At 37.6% G+C, this 22,289-nt stretch overlaps 1 protein-coding gene across 2 annotated transcripts in view; it reads left to right on the top strand.

Moving 5' to 3' along the window:
- DNAJA3 (DnaJ heat shock protein family (Hsp40) member A3) overlaps positions 1-16,263 on the top strand; it is a 161,799-nt gene extending 145,536 nt beyond the window's left edge. For both annotated transcript variants that reach the window (XM_069106515.1, XM_069106524.1), the window contains 5 exons: positions 2,919-3,047; positions 4,025-4,140; positions 4,973-5,070; positions 14,208-14,324; positions 14,957-16,263. In XM_069106515.1, the coding sequence (XP_068962616.1) occupies positions 2,919-3,047; positions 4,025-4,140; positions 4,973-5,070; positions 14,208-14,311 (447 nt within the window). In that variant the 3' untranslated portion in view covers positions 14,312-14,324; positions 14,957-16,263. The remainder of the gene's footprint in view (positions 1-2,918; positions 3,048-4,024; positions 4,141-4,972; positions 5,071-14,207; positions 14,325-14,956) is intronic.
- The last annotated feature ends 6,026 nt before the right edge of the window (positions 16,264-22,289 follow it).

Genomic DNA, 22,289 nt, shown 5'->3' with positions numbered 1-22,289 from the left:
TAATCATCCGCTGTCTTCAGTGGGACTGTAGCACACTCCCACCACTTGCTCCTTTCCCAGTCCTTGGGATATGTAATCCTAGGCTGTCTAGGAATAAACCAGCCTCTCCACCCTTCCCTGCCTTCACCTTCTCCTTCTCAGCTTACTCAGCTTTACTCCTGTGTTTCATTCCAACTCTTTACCTGTGTCCTTTAGAGTTTTTGTTCCATAACTAACTTTGCTTTCATTTTAAAACTTTTTCTCTCAATCTCCTTCCATCTTTATGGCACATAAAGAAAGTTAGCTTCCCTCAGCTGACTCTGACTATCCTTAATGTCTTTGTGTGCGCTTTGTCATGTACTCATTGCCCATTAATTCTGAGTTCTTCTTTTGCCACCATCATTCCACATCTCCTTTTTTGATGGTCACTTCCAGATTTATCGTACATTTCAGATCATGATGGTTGTTTTGTCTACCAGACACCATGTTAATTCTTTTTTTTTTTCAATACCTGGCACACAGCCTTTCCTCCCCAGCTCCTTCCCTATATTAGGGAATTTCAATGTATGTGTTGGTGCTTCTTCCAACACCCTAATCTCCTCATTCCTCAGTGTCCTCAAAACTCTCTTCAGACTCATCTCTGCACTAAAAACCTACTGCCTCCAATGTTACCAGTGATCTGATTGCCAAATTTTATGGTCTCTTCTCAGTCCTCATCTTTTGACCTTTTAATATTATAGACTATCTTCTCTTTTGTCTGGGTTTTCATGATGCTGCTTTCTCCTACCTTCTCCTACCTATGTAACAACTTCTCAGTCTCTTTGACTGGTTCATCATCTATGTCACATCTCTTTTTTTTTTTTTGAGGGGGGAAGGCAGGGCAGTTGGGGTTAAGTGACTTGCCCAAGGTCACACAGCTAGTTTTGTGTTAAGTGTCTGAGGCCAGATTTGAACTCCAGTCCTTCTGACTCCAGGGTTGGTGCTGTATTCACTGTGCCACCCAGCCGCCCCTATGTCACATCTCTTAACTGGTTGTATCTCAAAGCTCTGTTCTGGGCATTCTTCTTTCTCTGCATTCTCATTTGGAGGTCTTATCAGTACCCATGTATTTTGTTACCATTTCTATGCAGATGACTCGCATATATGTGTCTCCAGCTTGATTTTTCTTCTCAGCTATAGCTCCACATTGCCACTTACCTTTTTTGTATTCCAGACTGGATTTCCCATAGATATCTTTAATTAGAATGTCTAAAACAACTCTTTGTTTGCCCTAAAACTGTCTCTTTTCATGAATTTCTCAATTTAGGTGTTATCCTCTACTCTTCACTCTCCCCTACTTGCATCCTTTTCGTTCTCTTTACTCATAGCTACCACCTTAGTTCATGCCCTAATCACCTGGACTATTATAATGACCTCCCTGCCTTAAGTCTTTTCTCACCCAATCCATTCTCCACACGCTGCCAAAGTGATTTTCCTAAAGCACAGGTTTATAATGACCATATCATGCTATCTGGTGGCTTTGTAATTATTTCTAGGACAAATATGAATTCCTGAGTGGCTTTTAAGGAGAAATTGAGTATGTAGTCTGGCAAAATGAATTCTCTCATTAGGCATGTCTGAAGATGACTGTCATTTCATCGCCTTTGTGAAGACGAATTACAGGTTTCATCTCGCAGACTCATGATTTGTCATTGTATTGATTGGAGTCCTAAGGTCATTAAAAATTTTTTTTCTTTATAACGTTATCATTGTATAAATTATTTTCCTTTTTTCACTAACTTTGTACAGCATCACTTGATACATCTTCTTAATTTCCTCTGAAACTTTCTTTATTTCTTGTGACACAATATTTTATTATATGTATGTATTATAAATTTGTTTACTCATTCTCCTGTAGGATACCTGTTGCCTTAGTTTGCAATTTTTCACCACCACAGAAAGAGCTGCTGTGAATATTTTTGCACATCTTTTTCCTCTTTAATTTTTTTGGGTTATAGGCCTAGTACTGCTATAGCTGAATTAAAGATAACTTTCTGCCATAGTACCCAGTTGCCTTCTAGAATGGCTATATCAGTTCACAGTTCCTCCAACAGTACAGTAGAGCTCCTGTTTTCCTACAGGTCCTCTAACATTTATGATCTTTAAAGCATGTCTGAGGTGTCACCTCCTCCATACTGTTAATATGGTTGTTAGTTCTCCCTAAATTATTGTGCGTCTGTATGTAAATATATGTGTATACTTTTTTGTGTACGTGTTGTGTCCTTCCATCCACATTACAGACACTTAATAAATGTTAGCCATTGGATTGGTCTTGGCTTCTCCAACTCCACAATCTGGTGAGGAAAACCCACCTTTGAAAAAAATTTAAAAGACTTGATTTTCCTATTTCATTTTAGATGCAAATGGTGGGGCAGCTAATGAACCTGATCTCATTACTGATTGGCATGGGAGATTTGACCTGCTCTGTTTCAGACCTGGGATAGTTAGCACCCACTTAGGCAAGGAGGTCTTTCCTGGTGGACCCCCACTCCTGGGAGCTCTCACCTTGTTGGTAATGGACTTAGTGTTGGACACCCAGGAAGATTGGCTCACTGCATTTCCATCCTCCTGAGCTCAAGAAATAGACTCATGAGGAAATTTCTTTTATTTTTGTATATATATAGCACATGATTTTTGAAAAAAAAAATGGAGCTTTTTTTCCCTCCTTACTATTCAGTGTTGAAAAAGGACAGATAGTTTTTGAGGATGGAGAAAACCTGAGTCCAAAACATCGAAACACTTTGGGGAAGTATAGTCTTGGTCATCATTCTCCTTTAAACAAAAGCAGAAAGGGTTAAAATTGTACCTCAGACCACAGAATTTGGTTTTCTGGTAAATAATACATCATTTACAGGACTTGGTCTCTTGATAATAATCTTTTTCATCCTTGATAATTTTAGGTTCAGAGAAGTCCTGTGTTTAGGAGGGATGGAGCAGATATCCACTCAGACCTCTTTATTTCTGTAGCTCAAGCTGTCCTTGGTGGGACAGCCAGAGCTCAGGGGCTATATGAGACAATCAATGTCACGGTAAGTTACTTGGTCTGCAGGAAATTAAGGGAGTCTCTTTACTGCCCTGCTATTTTGCTTCCCTATGATTTGCCCTGCGTGGGAAAATGAAATTCAAGTGTCCTGTAACTGCTGAATTAATAACATGCAAACTTTAGGGTTATGCTTTTACATTTAGAATAAAGCACATTTTTAGTTGTTGTTGAATATAAACTATCTTTTCCTTATTAAAAGTCATGATTGGCCTCAGTTGAATTGACCTCAATCTGAACTGGTCTCAGTCAGTAACATTATAATTTATGAAATATCAAAATCACAGATGACCCAACTGGGAATTCTAGAGACGTATTATATGCTTAAGTAGGCTATAGCCTATTAACAATAAGAACTTATATGCAAGAAGTGACTTTTAAATAGACTTAAAATGTATGATAATGGTAATAATAATAATAATAATAGCTCATGTTTATATAACACTTTTTTTTTGGAGGGGAGAAGGCAGGGCAGTTGTGGTTAAGTGACTTGCCCAAGATCACATGGCTAGCAAGTGTTAAAGTGTCTGAGATCGAATTTGAAATCAGGTGCTTCTGACTCCAGGCCGGGTGCTCTATTCACTGTGCCACCTAGCTGCCCCCCCATATAACACTTTTAAGTTTTGTATTTGTTGGGAAAAGGAAGTGAATTGGTCATGTAGCTGAAGCAAGGGATCAGGGGCCATTGAATGTTAAAAAAAAAAAACAACCTAGAAGGTAGACTTCCAACTCATTGGGTCAGTCTTCTGTGGAGAATTTTATGAAAAGATGTTTGGATTATAATCTGCATGGTTAGAGAGAATATTCAGATTTGTGAAGTTTGGAGTTCATTGAACAATTAGTAGATAAAATGACAGCTAACTCTTCCCAAGGCAGCACTTTAAGATTATCTTACTATAATCAAAATTGTTTATTTAGGCCTCTAGGAACAAAAGCATTGTTAGCCGATTTCTTTTGCATTCATAGATTCCTCCTGGGATGCAGACTGACCAAAAGATTCGAATGAGTGGGAAAGGCATCCCCCGGATTAATAGTTATGGCTATGGTGACCACTACATTCATATAAAGGTTAGAATTCCCAGGTAAGTGACTAGTTTGACAGTATATTAGAATCTCATAAATCTTTCACTTTGGTAGCAGTCAACAACACTTACTGAGAATATTACTCTATATGTAATGAAAATTGCTCTGCTTCTGAATTACTCTTCCTTACTTTTTGCAATAACACTTTTTCCCTTGGAAGAATCTCTGGTGGTTAATGGTTATTGTTGAAATAATTTGTTGAGAAGTATTTCAGAATTTGATTTTCATTTAAGTTTTGTGGAAAAATCTGGTTGTTTTTACTATATTTGGTGAATTTCCCCTCCACATTTTAGGGGTAAGAAATCGACATTTTTGCAACAAGTCACTTTTTTTTTTTTTTGGCCTGTAGCCAAAATTTTTTCTGCATACACTTTTCTGAAATTGTAGTGAAAGCTTTTAGAAACATATATGTTTTTATGGTAAATGAAAGAAAATAGGAGGATGTATCATTTGGTTAATAGAGTAGAAAAATAGATCAACCTGAGGACCACAGTATATTGGTCACAGTTTTGTGTTGAATGCTTTTTTTTATAAGATAATGCAGAGATTATTTAGATGTAGCAATTAAAAAGAAGAGTGTAAGTGAACATGTAGTCCTTTTTATAAGTGTAAGAGTATGGAGAAGCATGTCTTTGTATCTGAATGTTATAATGAACCTTTATTTTTCCTGGACATGCAATGTATACACTAAAGAATTCTTGAATATAGTAGACATGGATAAGGTGTATCATTGTTTACTATGTACTAAAGACTATCATATGTCCTTGTCCAAAACAAGCATTCAATAGCCACTCAGAAATAATGGTATGTTGCCTTATTTGCCCTTCACAGAAGGTTGACGAGCAGGCAGCAAAGCCTAATGCTTAGCTACGCAGAGGATGAGACTGATGTTGAAGGGACAGTAAATGGTGTCATAAATACAGCTACTGGTAAGGATTTCATGAGACGTTTCTTAATGCTTTAGAGGTGACTGAGTGGGACACAGAATTCTGGTTCTTTTGGGAAGAATGAGTAAAAAACTTCCCGCTCACTCGTGGGGGCATTGAGAGATAAGTATATCAACATTTCTTTTACTCCAGTATTTTTAAGTGTTGTATATTTGCCATCTTTTCTAGAGTCATTATTATAAGCAGACAACACGCATTTGGAAACGGAATGACTAGAAGGGTATCATTTTCTTAAAAAGAATATAATTTTCTCTTTATATATTTTGCTACGGTAAGAATATTAAGTGCCTCTTGCTAGAGGGGAATCTCTGTAGAGTAGTTAGGAAGGGTCCTGGGTTCTATCACACTTGTTCTGCCACTTGCTTTGTGACCTTGGGCATAACATTTAATCCCTGCTTCAGAACTGCTCATCCATGCTTTTGGAGAGAGTTCTGATTTCAAAAGCCTTTTGAGGTGTCATATATAGTATTCAATAGGAGTGCAAAGTATCAAACAACAAGTAATCATTTGACCTTTAAACATTTTCAGCATTGATTTTGGTTAAAAATGAGAAGTCAAAAGAGTTTGTTCTGAGCTTAAATGTGATGTATAATGTTAGAAAGGCAATGTGGCATCCTGGAATGCGCATAGGATTTAGAAGTCAGAAAACCTGGGTTCAGCTTCCAGCTCTGATGTTAGCCATGTGAGTATGGACAGGTCATTTCACCTATAAAATGAAGAGAATCATAATTTCAGTACCTACCTTGTAGGGTTACTGTGAGGAAAACACTGCTATTAGAGAAGCCTTGTATGAAAACTACAAGTAAATAAGCTTAAGTAAATTATTTTAATAAATATAAGTACATCAAAGCCAAAGCTTCAGTCTTCCACATTAGTAATTGTTTTAATAATTAATACTACTACTCTCAGTGAGAAAAACATCATGCATTTCTGGTTCAGAAAAGATGGTCTCCTTCTGCAATCCCTTCTGTCTTTTTAGCACAGGATGTCTGTTTTAGGGGGATAACCAATACAGTCTTGATATATCATTGCCATTTCATTATTTTGTACTTGATGTATTGTAAAAAGTTTGAGAGTTTTGAGAACTTAATGGCGCTGATTGAATGGTATGTTAGACCAGCAAAGAGCTTTTTAGTAACATTCAAGGTTTGTCAGTGAAGCAGTTGGAAAGGATTGTTCTATCATCATCAATAGAATAAAATAAATACTGGTGTATTTTGTTAGACAGATATCACCAAATAAGCACCCCAAATCTTTTGAAAAAAGTTAGTTGTTTAAAGAACAGAGAAATGAGTTTTTCAACTTTTACAAGTTGGTACTGGTACCAACTGTTGCAGTTGACCATGGTTGTAGGTGACTTTCCACATTGTTATGATATTGTTATAATTATTTTATATGTTATTCTTTTGACCACATTCTTGTTTCCTATAACGATTCTCATCTTTTTCTGAATTTTTCATAATTCATCATTACTTACAGAACAGTAGTATTCTATTATAGTAATATAATTTGTTGAGCTCTTATCAGTGGGCATGTATTTTGTTCTACTTTATAATTTGTTCTTTTGAGACTGGGTCTTCTATCCCCAGTCTAGGAATAGAGTGGCTAATACAGCCACCATTACTCATTATGTCACAAATATACCAAGCCCAGCTTCAGGTTTTGTTATTATTACATATAATACTACAATTAAAAAAATATATATTTTCATGGGCTTTTATTGAGCACCTGCTGTATGCAGAGGAATAGATAATGCAGAGCACAAGAAAGCTAGGGACAAAACTTTTATAGGTAGAATTTTGACAACAACAACAATAAGCATCATTGAATAATTTAGAACATTTTATCTTATTTCTGTTCTCAAAGAGTCCTTTTTGCCTGGAAACATTAAAATGATTCATTCAGGATAACTTTCATTAAGATTTTAGGGTATATGGCAGTTTCTGTAATTTTTTTTCATTGTAAGCCAGATCTTGGTTTCATGTTTTCTTTGACATAAATGGAATAGTTTGACCTTACTTTATTCATTGGTTGCATTTTATAAAAGTTGTTTATAAAATGAAATCTTACATATCAAATTCTCCTTTCTCATCGACTTAAAATTTCAGTTATGTTCCCAGGCAGAATTTGTTCCAAGGCATAATCAAGATCACACTTAAGAATCATAGCCTTCACTTCAGTAAAGTGCTCTGTTATTGTATAAGGCATGTATATAACTTTTTTACATCCTCTGGAGAAAGTCAAATAGACAGTCACTCTACAGTGTACTCACACATTAAAATAGGACACAAACAATATTAAATTTCATTAAGAAGTCTCACTAGGGGTGGCTAGGTGGTGCAGTGAATACAGCAGCAGCCCTGGAGTCAGGAGGACCTGAGTTCAAATCCGGCCTCAGATACTTGACACATTTACTAGCTGTGTGACCTTGGGTAAGTCACTTAATCCCAACTGCCCTTCCTCTCCCTCCGAAAAGCCCCCCAAAAAAAGAAGTCTCACCATGGTGTTAAAATCCCTGTTTGTCACCATTCTAGGCATTTCACCACACAGGTTTTCAAAAGCCTTTTGAGGTGTCATATATAGGATTCTGAGAGCTACTGAATAGGAAGAATACAAGCTCTCCCGTCTACTTGTACTGTGCTTCATTTGTGAAAATGTTTACTGGGTCAGGTACAAGGTATAAAAAAGTGGTTTACCCACTTTCAAAAAGCTTGCTGTTAGACTATCCCAGTAGGTCTGCCTGCAAAACATTTGTAGTTGCTAAGTGAACACTAAGGCAGGTTTTGAAGTTAATCTTCAGTTTCTTTGCAGATTTGATTTTATCATGGGGAAAATGTATACAAGGGAGACACTGAAACCTGAATAATCAGGTTTCCTGATTGATTGGTTTATGTGAAATGATACAACTGGTCAACAAAAGCACTTACCATCTCACAGCGGAAAGACCTTTTAAAAATAGAACATGCATTCTTTCTCCTCCCAGGGAAGGTGTGTGCTAGAAAGACTTGTTTCAGCTAAGGCTTGTACTTATTTGAGGACTGATTCTGCCTATCTCTTGTTAGTCAGGATGTTGGTGGAACTGAGGGGGCTTGAGGTAACCCCATACACTTCCACAACAGCAGTCAAGACTATTGGGAGTGAAGAGGTGAGGTTATGGAGCAGACCTGGGACATTTTGAATTAACTTTGTCACTAAGTGGATTGATAAAAGATACAGCTAGGGTCTTTTAAAAGCAGTTTTGGAATATCCTTGACAACGGCTTTTACCTTCTTGGACAGCTTTTAACCACCTTAGAGACTTCTTTTACTTGGGCGTATTTGAATGTTATTTTTTTTTTTATTTTTTTTTAAGCAATCGGGGTTAAGTAACTTGCTCAAGGTTACACGGCCAGTTATTTCTGGGTGTGGTGCTGAGTGTCTGAGCCTGGGATTCGATCTCCAGGTCGTCCCAACACTGGAGCCGGTACTCTTACTCGCTGAGCCACCTGGCCGCCCCTAAGCAATTGGGGTTAAGTAACTTGCTCAAGGTTACATGGCCAGGTGTTTCTGGGTGGGTGCTAAGTGTCTGAGCCCGGGATTCGATCTCCAGGTCTTCTCAACACTGGAGCCGGTACTCTTACTTGCTGTGCTACCTGGCCGCCCCTTGAATGTTATTATTAAAGGGAACATGCGGACACTTAATATTCTGAAGTCAAACCTGAGCAGTGTGACACTAGTCATTGTGAATTCACAGAGCATTCGACACACTATATTCAACTATAAGGACCAACATTTTAGATTTAAAAATTAACTGATTTTTGAATTATTTATGCCATTACTACCTTCACTTAACATGGCTAATGGAGAGTTGATATGAAGGAGAGAAGCATGAGGAATATAAGAGAGAAGACATTTAATTAGAAATGAAGTCAGTCCAAGACCAACTGAATTAGTTTGTTTATATCATGTGGATTTATACCTCTCCTGTCTCTACCCCTAAAGTTATATTGAAGTTAATTTCTTATAAGGCACATCTTACTTTTGACTTTTGACTTAAATTAACAAATTGGAGAGAGGTGTGGCTATTGGTTTTTGAAGGCTGTTCCACTTGAGTGTAGCTTCAAGCAGGTTCTACTCAGCTGGAGAAGCTGAGACTGAATTTGTAGAGATACTGATCAGCAGAAGGTTGACCAGAACCCTTCAGTGTCAAAATGGTGAAAATTCAAAGGCTTTTAGTCTTCATTGGTGGAGGCAGTACTCACACAGATAAAAATCACAGATCCTTAAAGTAATATGTTTTAATTTACCTTTTAATAGTAAAACGTGAAATGTTTGCAAAGCATATACAGAAATTAAAATGCTTTTCTGTACTTGTAGATTCAAATGACTTTATAAAATTAAACTGTGTTTTCCACTTTTAAGCCCCCTTTAAGAAAAATTATTTATTGACTGACCTTGAACACAAGACATTGAAAGGGATATTAATGGTTTCAGATGATATATGTATAAAAAATCCTAAGCCACAAATAATTTTCTTTAGATTTTTATTCATTTGTCCCACTTCTCTCAATGGCTTAGGGGCGGCTAGGTGGTTCAGTGAGTAAAGCGCCAGCCTTGGAGTCAGGAGGACCTGAGTTCGGTTCCAGCCTCAGACACTTAATACACACACAAAAATACTAGCCGTATAACCTTGGGCAAGTTACTTGACCCCAATTGCCCTCCAAAAAGGCAAAAAAAAAAAATGGCTTAGGAGGAACAGTGAACTGTGAATCAGAAAACTTGGGTTTGAGTCACAGCTGTGCTATGGACTACCTGGGGTATTCACTTTTTTCACACTTGGGTTATTAGGTCAGAGGAGGTAAAATCATCATAACCTGAACTTGGATCATCTGCTTCCAAATCTGTAGTTCTTTCCCCCTGTACTACACTGTCCCCAGCACTTTAATTTACAAGGCAATTTATATATCTCATTCGATCCTCAAAATAATATTTTGTTTTTCCTAAATTGTTGGTCTGAGCACATGACTCTTAATACCCAACAAAATCTACTACCTCTCTCTTACCTAGAGAATGACATTAAAGGCTTCTCAGTTTGACTTTTAGAACCCTTTACAACTTAAGTCATCCTGTAACTTTCCGACTTTATTATACATTACTCCTCTCCCCAAACTGTGTTGCAGTTACACTGGCCTTGCTTTTCCTTACATCCCATATGCCATCTCCCATCTCCTACCTTTGCACTATCTTTCGTTGGTCTGACATGTACTCCCCTCCTTACCTCTGCTGCTTAGAATCCCTTTTCTCCTTTGAAATCAGGTGGTCAAGTGCCACCTTGTGTATTAACCATATTCTGATTCTTGTATTTATTTTTAGAGATATATTTACATATACATATTTATATAAATATTGGCTCTTTCAGTAAAATAAGAGCTGCTTGAGAGCAGGGACTGCTTTATTTTTGTTTTGTATCCCTTACACCTTGCATAATGCTTGGAGCATACTAGGTATTTAATAAATACCTATTTCATTTGCTATATTCAGCTATTAGAGTCTTTATTCCTGTTCTGGGGCCTGACAAAAAAAGATATGGGGAGATCATGACTTGGCCAGTCACATGACTAGGTACTTTTGACCCCATGTTCTTCTGCATGGCTGTAGGATACAAGGAAGTTATAAGAGAGAGCAGTTTCATTGCAATTTTGTGTGTCCCTAACTTCATAGCAGGTAATATTTTTGTTCTGATGTCAGAAGACAAATCTCTCTGTGCTTGGAAGAAGACGTTATCTCTGGCATATTTTTTTATTTTATGTCAGATCAACTTTCTGTCTCATGGTTGGCCAGTCAGAAAGCATTTATTATGTGCTTACTATGTGCCAGACACTGTACTAAGTACTGAGAGAATGCAAAGAAAAGCAAAAACATGGTTCTTGCCCTCACAAAGCACGTATTTTTTTTAAAAGCAATCGGGGGTAAGTAACTTGCTCAAGGTTACACGGCCAGGTGTTTCTGGGTGGGTGCTAAGTGTCTGAGCCCAGAGGATTTGATCCCCAGGTCGCCGGTGCTCTTACTTGCTGTGCTACCTGGCTGCCCCACAAAGCACATATTCTAATAGTATAAGATAATAATAATATAATATTCTAATAATAATATAATATTCTAATATTCATAATAAACATGCAAAAATTGTACATACAAAATACATGTAGTACAAATGGTAGGTCATCTCAGAGGAAGGGTGTGGAATAGGGAGCAGGTGGGAAAGATCTTCAGAAGGTTGAATTTGAGTTGAGTCTTGAAGGAAGTGAGGAGACCAAGGCGAAGAGGGAGAATGTCCCAGACATAGGGCGGGGTGTGGGAGGGGGGGAGAAAGACAGTGAAAAAAATCACAGAATGAAAGATGCAAGTCTGCCAGTGTAGCTGGATTGTAAAGTATACGGAGGGGAGTCAAGTGTATGAAGATTTAAAATGTAGGAAAATAAAGCCCTACAGAGAATTTTGTATTTGATCTTAGAGATAATAGTGAGGTACTGGAATTTATTGAATAGGAGGATGATCTGATCTGACCTGAGGATGACCTGGACTGGGTGCTTTGAACTCTGGCAGAAACACTAGCCAGAAGGCTATTGTAATAGTCCAGGAGTCCGGCAGTGAAAGCCTGCACTAGGGTGGTGGCAATGATAGAGAAGTAAAGAGTACATGTAAGAGACATGATGACAAATCAGATAATTGTGGTGAGTGCAAATTAGGAGTCAAAGATGAGACACAGGTTGCAAGCTTAGGTGTCTGGGAGGATGGTTGTACCCTTAAGGTTAGGAAAAAAGGAGTGTTAGGGGTGGCTGGGTAGCACAGTGAATAGAGCACCAGCCCTGGAGTCAGGAGGACCTGAGTTCATATCCAGCCTCAGACACTTGACACACTTATTAGCAGTGTGACCTTGGGCAAGTCACTTAACCCCAATTGCCCTCCAAAAAAAAAAAGGAAAAGAAGAGTGTTGAAGAGAGGAATATAATGAATTCTGTTTTAGACATGTTGAGTTTGAGTTATCCAAGAGAGAGTTAGTTCTGTGAAACTGGAGGTCAAAAGAAAGATTAGGGCTGTATATACCTAGATCTGGTAGTCATCTTTATTGTGATAGTAATTGAATCCATGGGAGTTTTATGAGATCACCAAAAAGAGGCAAGGATGGAGCCTGGGTGGAGCAGAAGTGAGGGTGGGGGAGGTGGAGAGGGAATTACCACCCACAAAATTAGTAGGTTCAACCTGAATGAAGGTCCAGCAAAGGAGATTGAGAAGGAATGGTCAGACAGATTGGAAAAGAAGCAGGTCAAAACAATATTATGGAAACTAGGAGGGTAAACAAGTGTCATAGTCTACAGAAAAGTCAAGAAGGGTGAAGATTAAGGAAAAGCCATAATTAAGCATTCATTGGTAACTTTACAGAGAGCAGTTTCAGTTGAATGATAGGCATGGAAGCCAGGTAATATCGTTTAGAAGATGAGATTAGAGGAAGCAGAGGCACCAGTTATAGACAGCTTTTTCAAGGAGTTTATCCATAAAAGAGGAGAGTTATAAGATTAATTGGGAGGGTGTGGGGTTGAAGGGGGTGGGGGAAATACTTGGAATATATTTAGTTTTGTTTTTTAAGGCTAGTGGAGCCATAGACACCTCTGTAGGCAGCAGTAGACAAAGATTGAAAATTAGTATTGACTGGGGGGTGATAGAGGTAAAAGTGCTGGAAGAGATGTCATGGAATGGAATCAAGAGTACATGTTGATGTTAGAGGAGGATCACTTCTTTATATGAGATAGATGAAGGAAGAGATAGTGGGGGAGTTTTCTGAATCTTGAGATGGAGGGGAGGAGACGAGCTTATCGTTAAAACCTCAACTTATTTGGTGAAATATGAGGCAAGCTTCAATTGAGAGGATAAAGGGTGGGGGTGGAGTTGCCATGGGAATCAAGTAAGGATGAATAGGTTTGGAAGAGCTGCTGTGGTGAGTGCAGTAGAGAATCTATTAACAAGTGTGAAAAAATTGCTTTGCTGCAATGGGGCCCTAGTTTACATATTTGTAGGGGAACCAGTTAGCATGGTTTTGTGAGTTTTCTCCAGCTCTGTTCACTAGTCCATGAATAGGAGCAAAGATGGCAGATGATGAAAATAACCCAAGGTTGAGGTATGTTTGGCAAGGCATGGTTGGCAATAGAGCAAACAGCCAAGGGACTTCAGTGTAAAGGATAGCATAGAATTAACTGATTCACTAAGGGGCTGAGATAGGGGAAGGTGAAGAGTTTAGCCTTTGTAGTGTTCATGACCTGGAAGAAAGCTGAGAGGTAGAGGGACTGGAGGAAAATTGGAGTGAGGGAAGATAGGTGAGTTATTTCACCTCTCTTTAGTCTCAGATTTCTGATCTATAAAATGGGAACGAAGTTAGAACTCTCTACCTTGTCACTGCTATGGTAAAAAAGTTTTTTAAAGTGCTGTATATTACATAATGCTTCAGATAGATTATCAGTGTTGGCACTCCCTCTATTGATACAACCCCTCCATGACTTAACATTAGCTTTAAAAGTGGTTAGGTTCAAAAAATTCATCCCCTTGTAGCCAGTATGGTAATGAAATTCTGAGCTTAGCCTGGACACTCTTCAGATCATAGATGTCCAGTTCATCACATGACCTCTTGGCTCAGTTTCTTTTCAGCTTAGTAGAACCTATCATCCCGAGACACTATGTACAATATAGTTGAATCTGTGGTAAATTGAAGCACTTTGTAACAAAGCCATTCTTGTCTTGGGTTAATACTTCACCTTCACTATCAAAGACAAACTGACATTTTCATTCTCAATTTTTTTCATCTCCCCATCCTACCAAACTTTCATGAACCTGTATCTTACGAAAAACAGATTCCAGTGCATTAAAGTTTTTATCCATGGTGCACTTAGATTAATCCTTTCTAATGTCAGCCATTTTGTTCTTTGCTCTTCCAAGAAGAAACTATTTCTTTCTCCTTGGGATAGTACTTGAGGTAACCCTACCAACTTGATTTCCCAAGCTAACACTGTTCTTTCTCATGGTCCGTCTGTGGTGTATGGTACAACATTTTATGTGCCTTTTACCACAGCTTTTTTTGCTGTTTGTATCCAGGTGGCAGCACCATGGATAGCTCTGCCAGAGGCAGAGCTAGGCCTGAGGCTGGGGAGAACAAGGAGGGATTCCTTTCCAAACTTAAGAAAATGTTTAGTTCCTGATATCCCAGGCGAGGTAGGAAATTTCTTGAGGTATTTCTTCCCTACCCTTTCTTCCTTTAAATAACTGTTCTTTTCTCTCACTTTAACTTTGAGCCTCAGGCCTGTCAGGAACTTGTGGTTACTTGCACTGTTGTCATTATAACAATAGCAAAAACCAGTAATACATTGCTGAGTGATCACTTTGTGATTGCCTTATGTCAACAGTCAACTTTGTGATCACATTCCACTTCACTGACACTTTTTGGCAACAATTTTCAAACCAGAGCCCTATTCCTGTTATTTAATTCTTTACAACAGGCACTCTCTCTATTCTGCAGTTAGGGAAACTGAATTGCCCAAGGTCACAGAGTGAATTAATGGCAGAACTTGGCTTAGAACTCAAGAATTCTAACCTCTTGACTGATCCAGAGAACTGTTAGGAATCCAGGGGTTTTGCAAATCCATTGGCAGCGGCTTACCCATGGTTGTTGTGTCTTACCCAAGCCCCACACCTGTTTTGGGTCTTTTGTATATCCCATTTGGATAAATGATCCTGCATGTCAGCTAGAAAGTGTTTAGCAAATTTTGCCCCCACAAGAATTTCCTATTGTCATTTTGAAATTAAGCCAAGTGAAATATTATTATTAATTTTCCTCTTCCATGCAGGCAAACGGTCCACTGGAAACTAGACAGAGGAAGTCTCAGGAACACTGTTGGACTGCAAAATGAAAGGACTCCAGATCAATAGCAGCTGCATGCAGAGGCTTTCTGACATACTTCAGCAACAGTAAAATCATGTGACAAATTTCCGCTTAGAATAGGGTTACCAGTGGATGGACTTATCAATAAGATATGCCTTAACTCTAAGATAGACCCTGATATCTTAACAGATGATGCAGATTTCCTGTTCATGGGAAGGTAACCCAAATCCTTCCGACTCTGCACATAGTAGAACAATTACATACCACTTGTGGAGCCATAAGTTTAATTTGGAGTTGGATGTGGTGGGAATTGTAACTATGAAACTTAAAAAAATAAGAAAAAAAAACACAAAACCTCTGCCCACAGCTTAAAATGAAGCCTTAAGCTGCATATGGCTGTGAACTAATTAACTTTTCACTTAGTAAGTATCCTGAGGAATTGCCCAAGTGAATCCGTCCCTATAGGCTCTCTTCTCTAGGAGCCAGTACTCAGCATGCCTTGACAGTGTCCTTTTCCTTCTAAAAGGGTATGTCAAGAGCTATTTAATTTCTCCCTTCATCACAACCACTTCTGTGTGTGAATCCTAGGAGTACAGTTCATCTTGTAAAGTAAGCCCTTTGGTGATGTGGTGAAGGCATCTAATGATCTAAGAAGATTAATGGGGGTTTGAGGGGGGGGGTTAAATGTATTGACTAGAGGACATAATTATCATTATAGAGTTGTCCTCACAAAGGTACCCTGTCGTCCCTCCTACTTCAGTTTTGTCATTTAAAGCCAGACTTCAAGCCCACCATACTGCCCTTGTACCAAGTCATACTACATCCCATGTCCCCAAGTGGATAGAGTTCAGTTGTTCCATTCAAATTGCGCTTTTGCCAACCATGGTTCTTGGATTACTGTCCTTACATTGTTGGCATCATCAGAAAAGTATCTTTAAATTATTTGACTCTTAAGAATCATTTTCTCTTCATGTACAAGTGTTTGTTTGGGTTTTTAAAAATAGTAATCTAACCAGTTTCAGGTTTTCAAGTTAAACTAGCAAAGTGTACTGTTTCCATAGTAGCCACAGCTTTATTTGAATATTATGACTTCTAAGTATTAAAAGAGATACTTATGCTAAAAGTCAGGCAGGTTAATGAAGAATGTTTCTGAATGGTTCCACTTTATTTCATTTTTAATTTGCTTAAAATAAGCCACTATTAATGTCTAATTTAAAACATGTAAAGTGATTCTGTATCAATGTAAATAAGATTATCTGCTGCAAAAAGATACTTGAAAATTTATGCGTGGTCCATTTTTTTTTTAACACTATTTCAACTGCAGTTGTCCTGAGAAAATTTGTGTGTCCTGAGAAAATAGAAGGTCCCTGGGAGATACAATAATGATAGCTCACATTTACATAGTTTTTTAGCTTAATCCATTTATTCTTTCTCAACAATATTTAATTCATCATTTGTTTGTTTTGGCATTGATTTTTTATTTTTATTTTTTTTAATGCTTTATTAACCTCTGTTTTACATCATTCGTTTCCGCCAGATTTTGAGTTACAAATTTTCTCCCCGTTTTTCCCCTATCTACCACCCCAAAATAGCAGTCCCACAGGATATCCCCTCCTCCAATCTGCTCTCTCCCAGGCATTGATTTTTTAAAAAATTTTGAATTCCAAATTCTCTCCTTCCCTCCAGTCCCTCCCCCACCCATTGAAAAGACAAGCAATATGATATCAACTATATATTTACATTGAGTTTTCATGTTTGCAGAGTGCTTTGCATTCTCCCTTGACCCTCACAGTTTTATGAGAGGGTGGCTATTAGAATCTTATTTCTGTTTTAGAGATAAATGATTTTTCCTTAATCATAGTTAGCAAGTAGCAGATAGGATTCCAACCACAGTCTCTCTTGTCTTCAGATCTAGGACTCTTGTTCTGATTTTGTAGGAAGATGTTGCTCAGAGAAGTCTGCAAATTTGCTAATGAAAATAACTGACCTCAGATTTGTCTATTTAAAAGCACTATCTGAGGAAATAGCAACAGGGGGACATGAACTATTGTGCAGAATTACAGTATTTATTTTGCTATAGTTTGTGCATATACTTGACCATATGCGCCCCTTCTGACCACATCCTTGCTCTTATTCACAAACCGTAGTCAGAAGCAATTGATGTGATACTGCCTACCTACTGATAAATATCTCTCACATCCCTCCTGTCCCTCATCATGTATGTGATAGCCTCCTAATTAATTTGTTTCTTGGCTTTGAATCTCTCTTCTCTCCAATCTTTACAGATAACAGATTAATATTCCTGAAACAAAGGTCTTATCATGTCACTCCTCTACACAGAATATTCACTGGCTTCCTAATCCCTCTACAATAAGATATTAATTGTTTGGCATTTAAAATCTTTCACAGTCTGTATTCACTCTTATCTTTCTAGGCTGAATCCACATGGCAGACTTACCCTGTCCCCAGCATTCTGCCCCTCAACTTCATTTCTTATGTAGGCTAACTACATATGTATGTAGTTATGTAGGCCTCTGCCTCTTGGAACTCCTGGTTGCCATCAAGGCTCATCTCAAGGTACACCTCACACAAGAAGCTTTCTGTGTTTCCCCAACAGCCAGTGCCTCTCTCTTCCCAGAATCATTTGTACAGATACTAAAATGAGTCTGATCTCAATGATGTGGATTCGAACCTTCTGTGCCTGCCAGTCTTGTGTGACTATTGTCTGCTTTTCCTTAAAGTTTTTCACAGGAAGTCTACCCAAGATTCTGGAGGCCTTCTTTGCTTTCTCCTGACACTGCTAGGATGGTGGTTGAGCACATAGACTCTTTCTTATTCTAGCCTCTGACCAGATCATATTTTGCAATCATACATGATAGCCTCTTTTAACCCAGTTCTTCATAGTTCCTTGTTTTGTTTTATATTGCAGTATGCTTGCACCCAACATGTGATATTATATCTTTATGATACTCATATTTAATTCTTTGGAGACTAGTGTTCCACTCTGTGTCATACAGCAGCTTATTAGAATATTGATATTTTTAAAATGGGTCTTTGTTTCTGGGGGAAGTTTGGAGTCATTAAAGGAGCTTCATCATTTCCTAGAGACAATTTAGCCTGCTTTCCTCAACCTGTTGAATTCTGTCCACCTTGTCAATTTGGATTGGCTGCCCAAGGTATATATACTAATGAGCAGTTTCTATATATTGCTATATTATGTAGTTATAATATGAATGCATGCCATGTTCTGGACAAGTGATATTTTTCATCCATTTAGTTTTTTCATTTGTGGATGACTAAGCCAAATTCTTTTTGAGTGGTTATGGAGTTCTTGGAGTTTTTGCAATGTTATAGCATTTGATACAACCAACACACAGTATCATATATAAACAGGAGCATTTGGTAGACCCTGCCATCAGATGTTCACAAACTTACTTGGCCTACCACCCACTTTTAAAAAAAAATTACTTAGCACCCTCCCTGAAAATCTACTTTTTTTTTTAGCTCTTTAATGTGTTGTTTTTTTTAAATTTGCATCATTCTAAAAAATATTTTTTTGAAAAAGTGACACATCTTAAATTTAATAATTTATTGTAAATTTGTTGGGGGGGGGTTCCTACATGGAAATTTTGATGATGCGATATTGCATCATGTAATCATATTATAAACAAGTCATTACACATGTGTATTCCTGCTGATGCATGCTGAATTTACCTACAATGCATGGCATTCTAGTCTGCCAATGGCTTGCTTGTTAAGACCTATCAGCAGACTTGATCACTGATCTGTTACAACTTGAATTTTGTGTGTTCATAACAGATGAAATATGTACTAATAATTTCTCAAAATTTTATTCCCTTTATGCTTCCGCCTCCCCTTATTTTTATTCTGTGCCTTCCGGTAGCACCTGAGGCTACTACCACCCCACCTCTGGATCATTCCAGCACCCATACGGGGGTGATATTTCCCACTTTTGGACCCTCTGCCCTGCTATGCATAGAGACTCTTTTAAAATTTGCCCTTTGCATTGAATCTCCTCCATGATCATGGTGAACATACCTTTCCTTGTGTTATGCTTTGCCTGATTTTTGTAATCAGAGGGTCATCAAACAAGGTAATATATCTTTTAAGGAATCTTGAATAATTTTGATGTATGATTGGGAGATGTTGTTAGACAAGAGCCTTTAAGCTTGTGTTTTGCTTTAGTGAATTACATGCTTTTAAAAAAATAAACAGTAAACAGAGTGAGCTCTTGTTCTGTCTTTAACTCAGCTGTTAGTAAAGATGTGGTTTACTGTGGAATGCTGCTTACAAAAGCCTGCCTGTTTGCAACCTATAAATATCCTCATCAAGGGTGCCCACCCTCCATGTGATTTTCATTAACATTTTTATAGATGGGTAAAATAGGCATGTAGGTCAATAGTTGTTAATATTTTTCCAGTAACCTTTATTCAGCATTAATAAAAGACCTTAAGACTGAGATTTTTCCCTATCTTTTTTTTCCTTTGAACTCTCCTTCAGATACCTTGTATATCAATTCCTTGTCACCGTCACAGCTGTGGTTTACTCTGAAGCAGATCTTTATTTTCACTTGTTCCAATCCAGTTATTTTCCCATTGTTCTATATTAGTACTTCTGAGACTTGGATATTAGAATTTTGATTCTATGACACCACATATGAATGTTGATTAATTAGAATTAGACTTTGATATTAGAAGTGTGGTGGACAACTGTCCTTGACAGTGAAAAAGTTTTTTGTAAAAATATTTGTGGGTATCTTCCTTTTTTCTTGTATTTATTCTTCCATTTTCATTTTTAAGTATTCTCAAGATGACTTAATAAAATTGGGTCTCTTAACAAGCTTTCTTTAAACTAGATTTATCCTATAGTACTTCTTTTGAAACCTAAACCTTCCATATTTTATCTCCCCCAGTAGAATGTGAGCTCCTCAAATGATAAGTGTTGGAGAAAATGTGGGAAAATTGGGACACTAATACATTGTTGGTGGAGTTGTGAACTGATACAACCAGTCTGAAGAACAATTTGGAACTATGCCCTAAGGGCAATCACACTGTGCATATCCTTTGATCCAACAATACCACTACTAGGTTTTTATCCTAAAGAGATCATAAAAAAGGGGAAAAGATCTACATTACAAAAATATTTATAGCAGCTCTTTTTGTGGTGGCAAAGAATTAGAAATTAAGGGGGTACCCATCAATTGGAGAATGACTGAACAAGCTGTGGTATATGAATGTAATGAAATATTATTGTGCTATAAGAAATGATGAGCAGGTAGATTTCAGAAAAACCTGGAAGGACTTAACATGAAGTGATGTTGAATGAAGTGAGCAGAACCAGGAGAACATTGTACATGGTAACAGCAATATTGTGTAAGGATCAACTATGATATTGAAAATGCTATCCACATCCAGAGAAAGACCTATGAGGTCTGAATGCAGATCAAAGCATACTATTTTCATTTTTATACTTTTTTTGGTGGTTTTTCCCTTTTGTTCTGATTCTTCTTTCACAACATGACTAATGTGGAAATATGTTTAACATGATTACACATGTATAACCTATATCAGATTGCTTGCTGTCTTACGGAAGGGAGGGAGGGAAAAAAATTTGGAACTCAAAATCTTATTAAGAATCAATGTTGAAATCTATCTTTTCATGTAATTGGAAAAAATAAAATACTATTTACAAAAAAAAAAATAGGAATGTGAGCTTCTTGAGAGCAGGGACTGTCCTGCTTTTCTGTTTGTATCCCCAACATTTGGCATAGCGCTATTCTTTTTAAATGCTTTATTCATATCCTGGCCCCTTCCTATCTTTCTAGACTTCTCACACTTTCTTTAACTCTGTAAACTTCACAGTCCAGCCACATGAGTCCTTAGCATTCCTTGTACATGATACACCCTTTTCTATCTCTCCTGTATTTTTATTGGCTGACCCCCCATACTTGTAGTTTTCCTTTATCACTTTTTATATTCCTTCTACCTCTTTCCTAGCTTCCTTCAGGACTTATATCATATTTCACCTTTAGGAGACCTTTCCTCATTCCTACCCCACTACCACCGCCAGCTGCTGGTACTTTTTCTGAAATCATCTTCCATTTGTTGTGTTTTGTGAGTACCTAGTTATTTATGTATTGTTTTTCCCACAAGAGTATGAGCTCCTTCAAATCAGGGACTATTTTTGCTTTTGTATTAGCATTTAGCACAGTACCTGGCCTATAGACTATAATTAATATGACCAGCATTTATAGAGTGCTTGCTCTGTGTCTGGCGCTGTGCTAAGTATTTAATAGTATCTCACTTTGGTCAGTTTAGCTCTTTATCCTAACAAGTGAGTGGTCTGACTGTAGATTGACTATTGACTCAGGAATGACTTCGATATTAGTAATTAGTCATTTTATGTCTGTTCAAATATAATTTTTTCCATGATTTTACTTGGTGTTCATCATGTTTATATGTTTACTTATTCTTTCCTTGAAGAAATTATGAATAATTTAGGTGTGAGACTTCTGTACTTTCTACAGGTCTTTGCCCTCTTTGTTCCTTATTCCTGATCCATATTTTACAATATATTTCTTACTGTCTGCACTATTCCCACTCTTAAGATGAAGTTATCAAGTTCTAGAATATATGTTGATTCAATTGAGAGGATTCTATCCAATTTTTCATAGGGTTTCTTTACCTCTTCCCTGGATGTTGGTACATAAGTTGTAATTATACTCATGGTGGCCTTTTTGCATATATTTGCCAATCGACATAAAATAATCAAGCTTCCCATGGAATAATTTCTTGTTGCCTTTGAGCACATGATATGATCAGTGTGGGTTTTAGTTCCATCTCTCCACTTTGTGACCACAGGTATTGTTTTTTAATCTTTCAGAGCCTCACTTTCCTCATCTAAAAAATGTGGAGGTCAGACTAGCTGATTCTAAGTGTCTTCCAGAATCACACTGTTAAAATTCTATGGTTCACATATGTTAACATCATGAAGCATCCTGTGAAAGATCAGAATACAGAGATAAGGGCATCAGCATTGAGAGGTGTCCTGGTGTCATAGAGGAATTCCTGTACAAAGTCTAGAGAGAAGAAGGATATATCGTGATAGCTGGATGTGTCTTTTTGAAGATTTCATTGTGCAAATGGAATCCAGAACCCATACAGTTATCTATATCAGGGAAAACCACATCTTTAAAAAATAACCCTGCTGGAAGAACAAAGCAGCTGAAAAATACATACTGCCTACATTATTATATGCAATTGGTATGGCTAGCCTGT

The sequence above is a fragment of the Petaurus breviceps genome, unplaced genomic scaffold (assembly GCF_028583685.1).
Source record: "Petaurus breviceps papuanus isolate PSGF00001 unplaced genomic scaffold, PetGlider_PUasm1.0 138, whole genome shotgun sequence".
NCBI lineage: Eukaryota > Metazoa > Chordata > Mammalia > Diprotodontia > Petauridae > Petaurus > Petaurus breviceps.
Note: the sequence above shows the minus strand (reverse complement) of the source record. Positions and strands in the feature narration are given on the sequence as shown.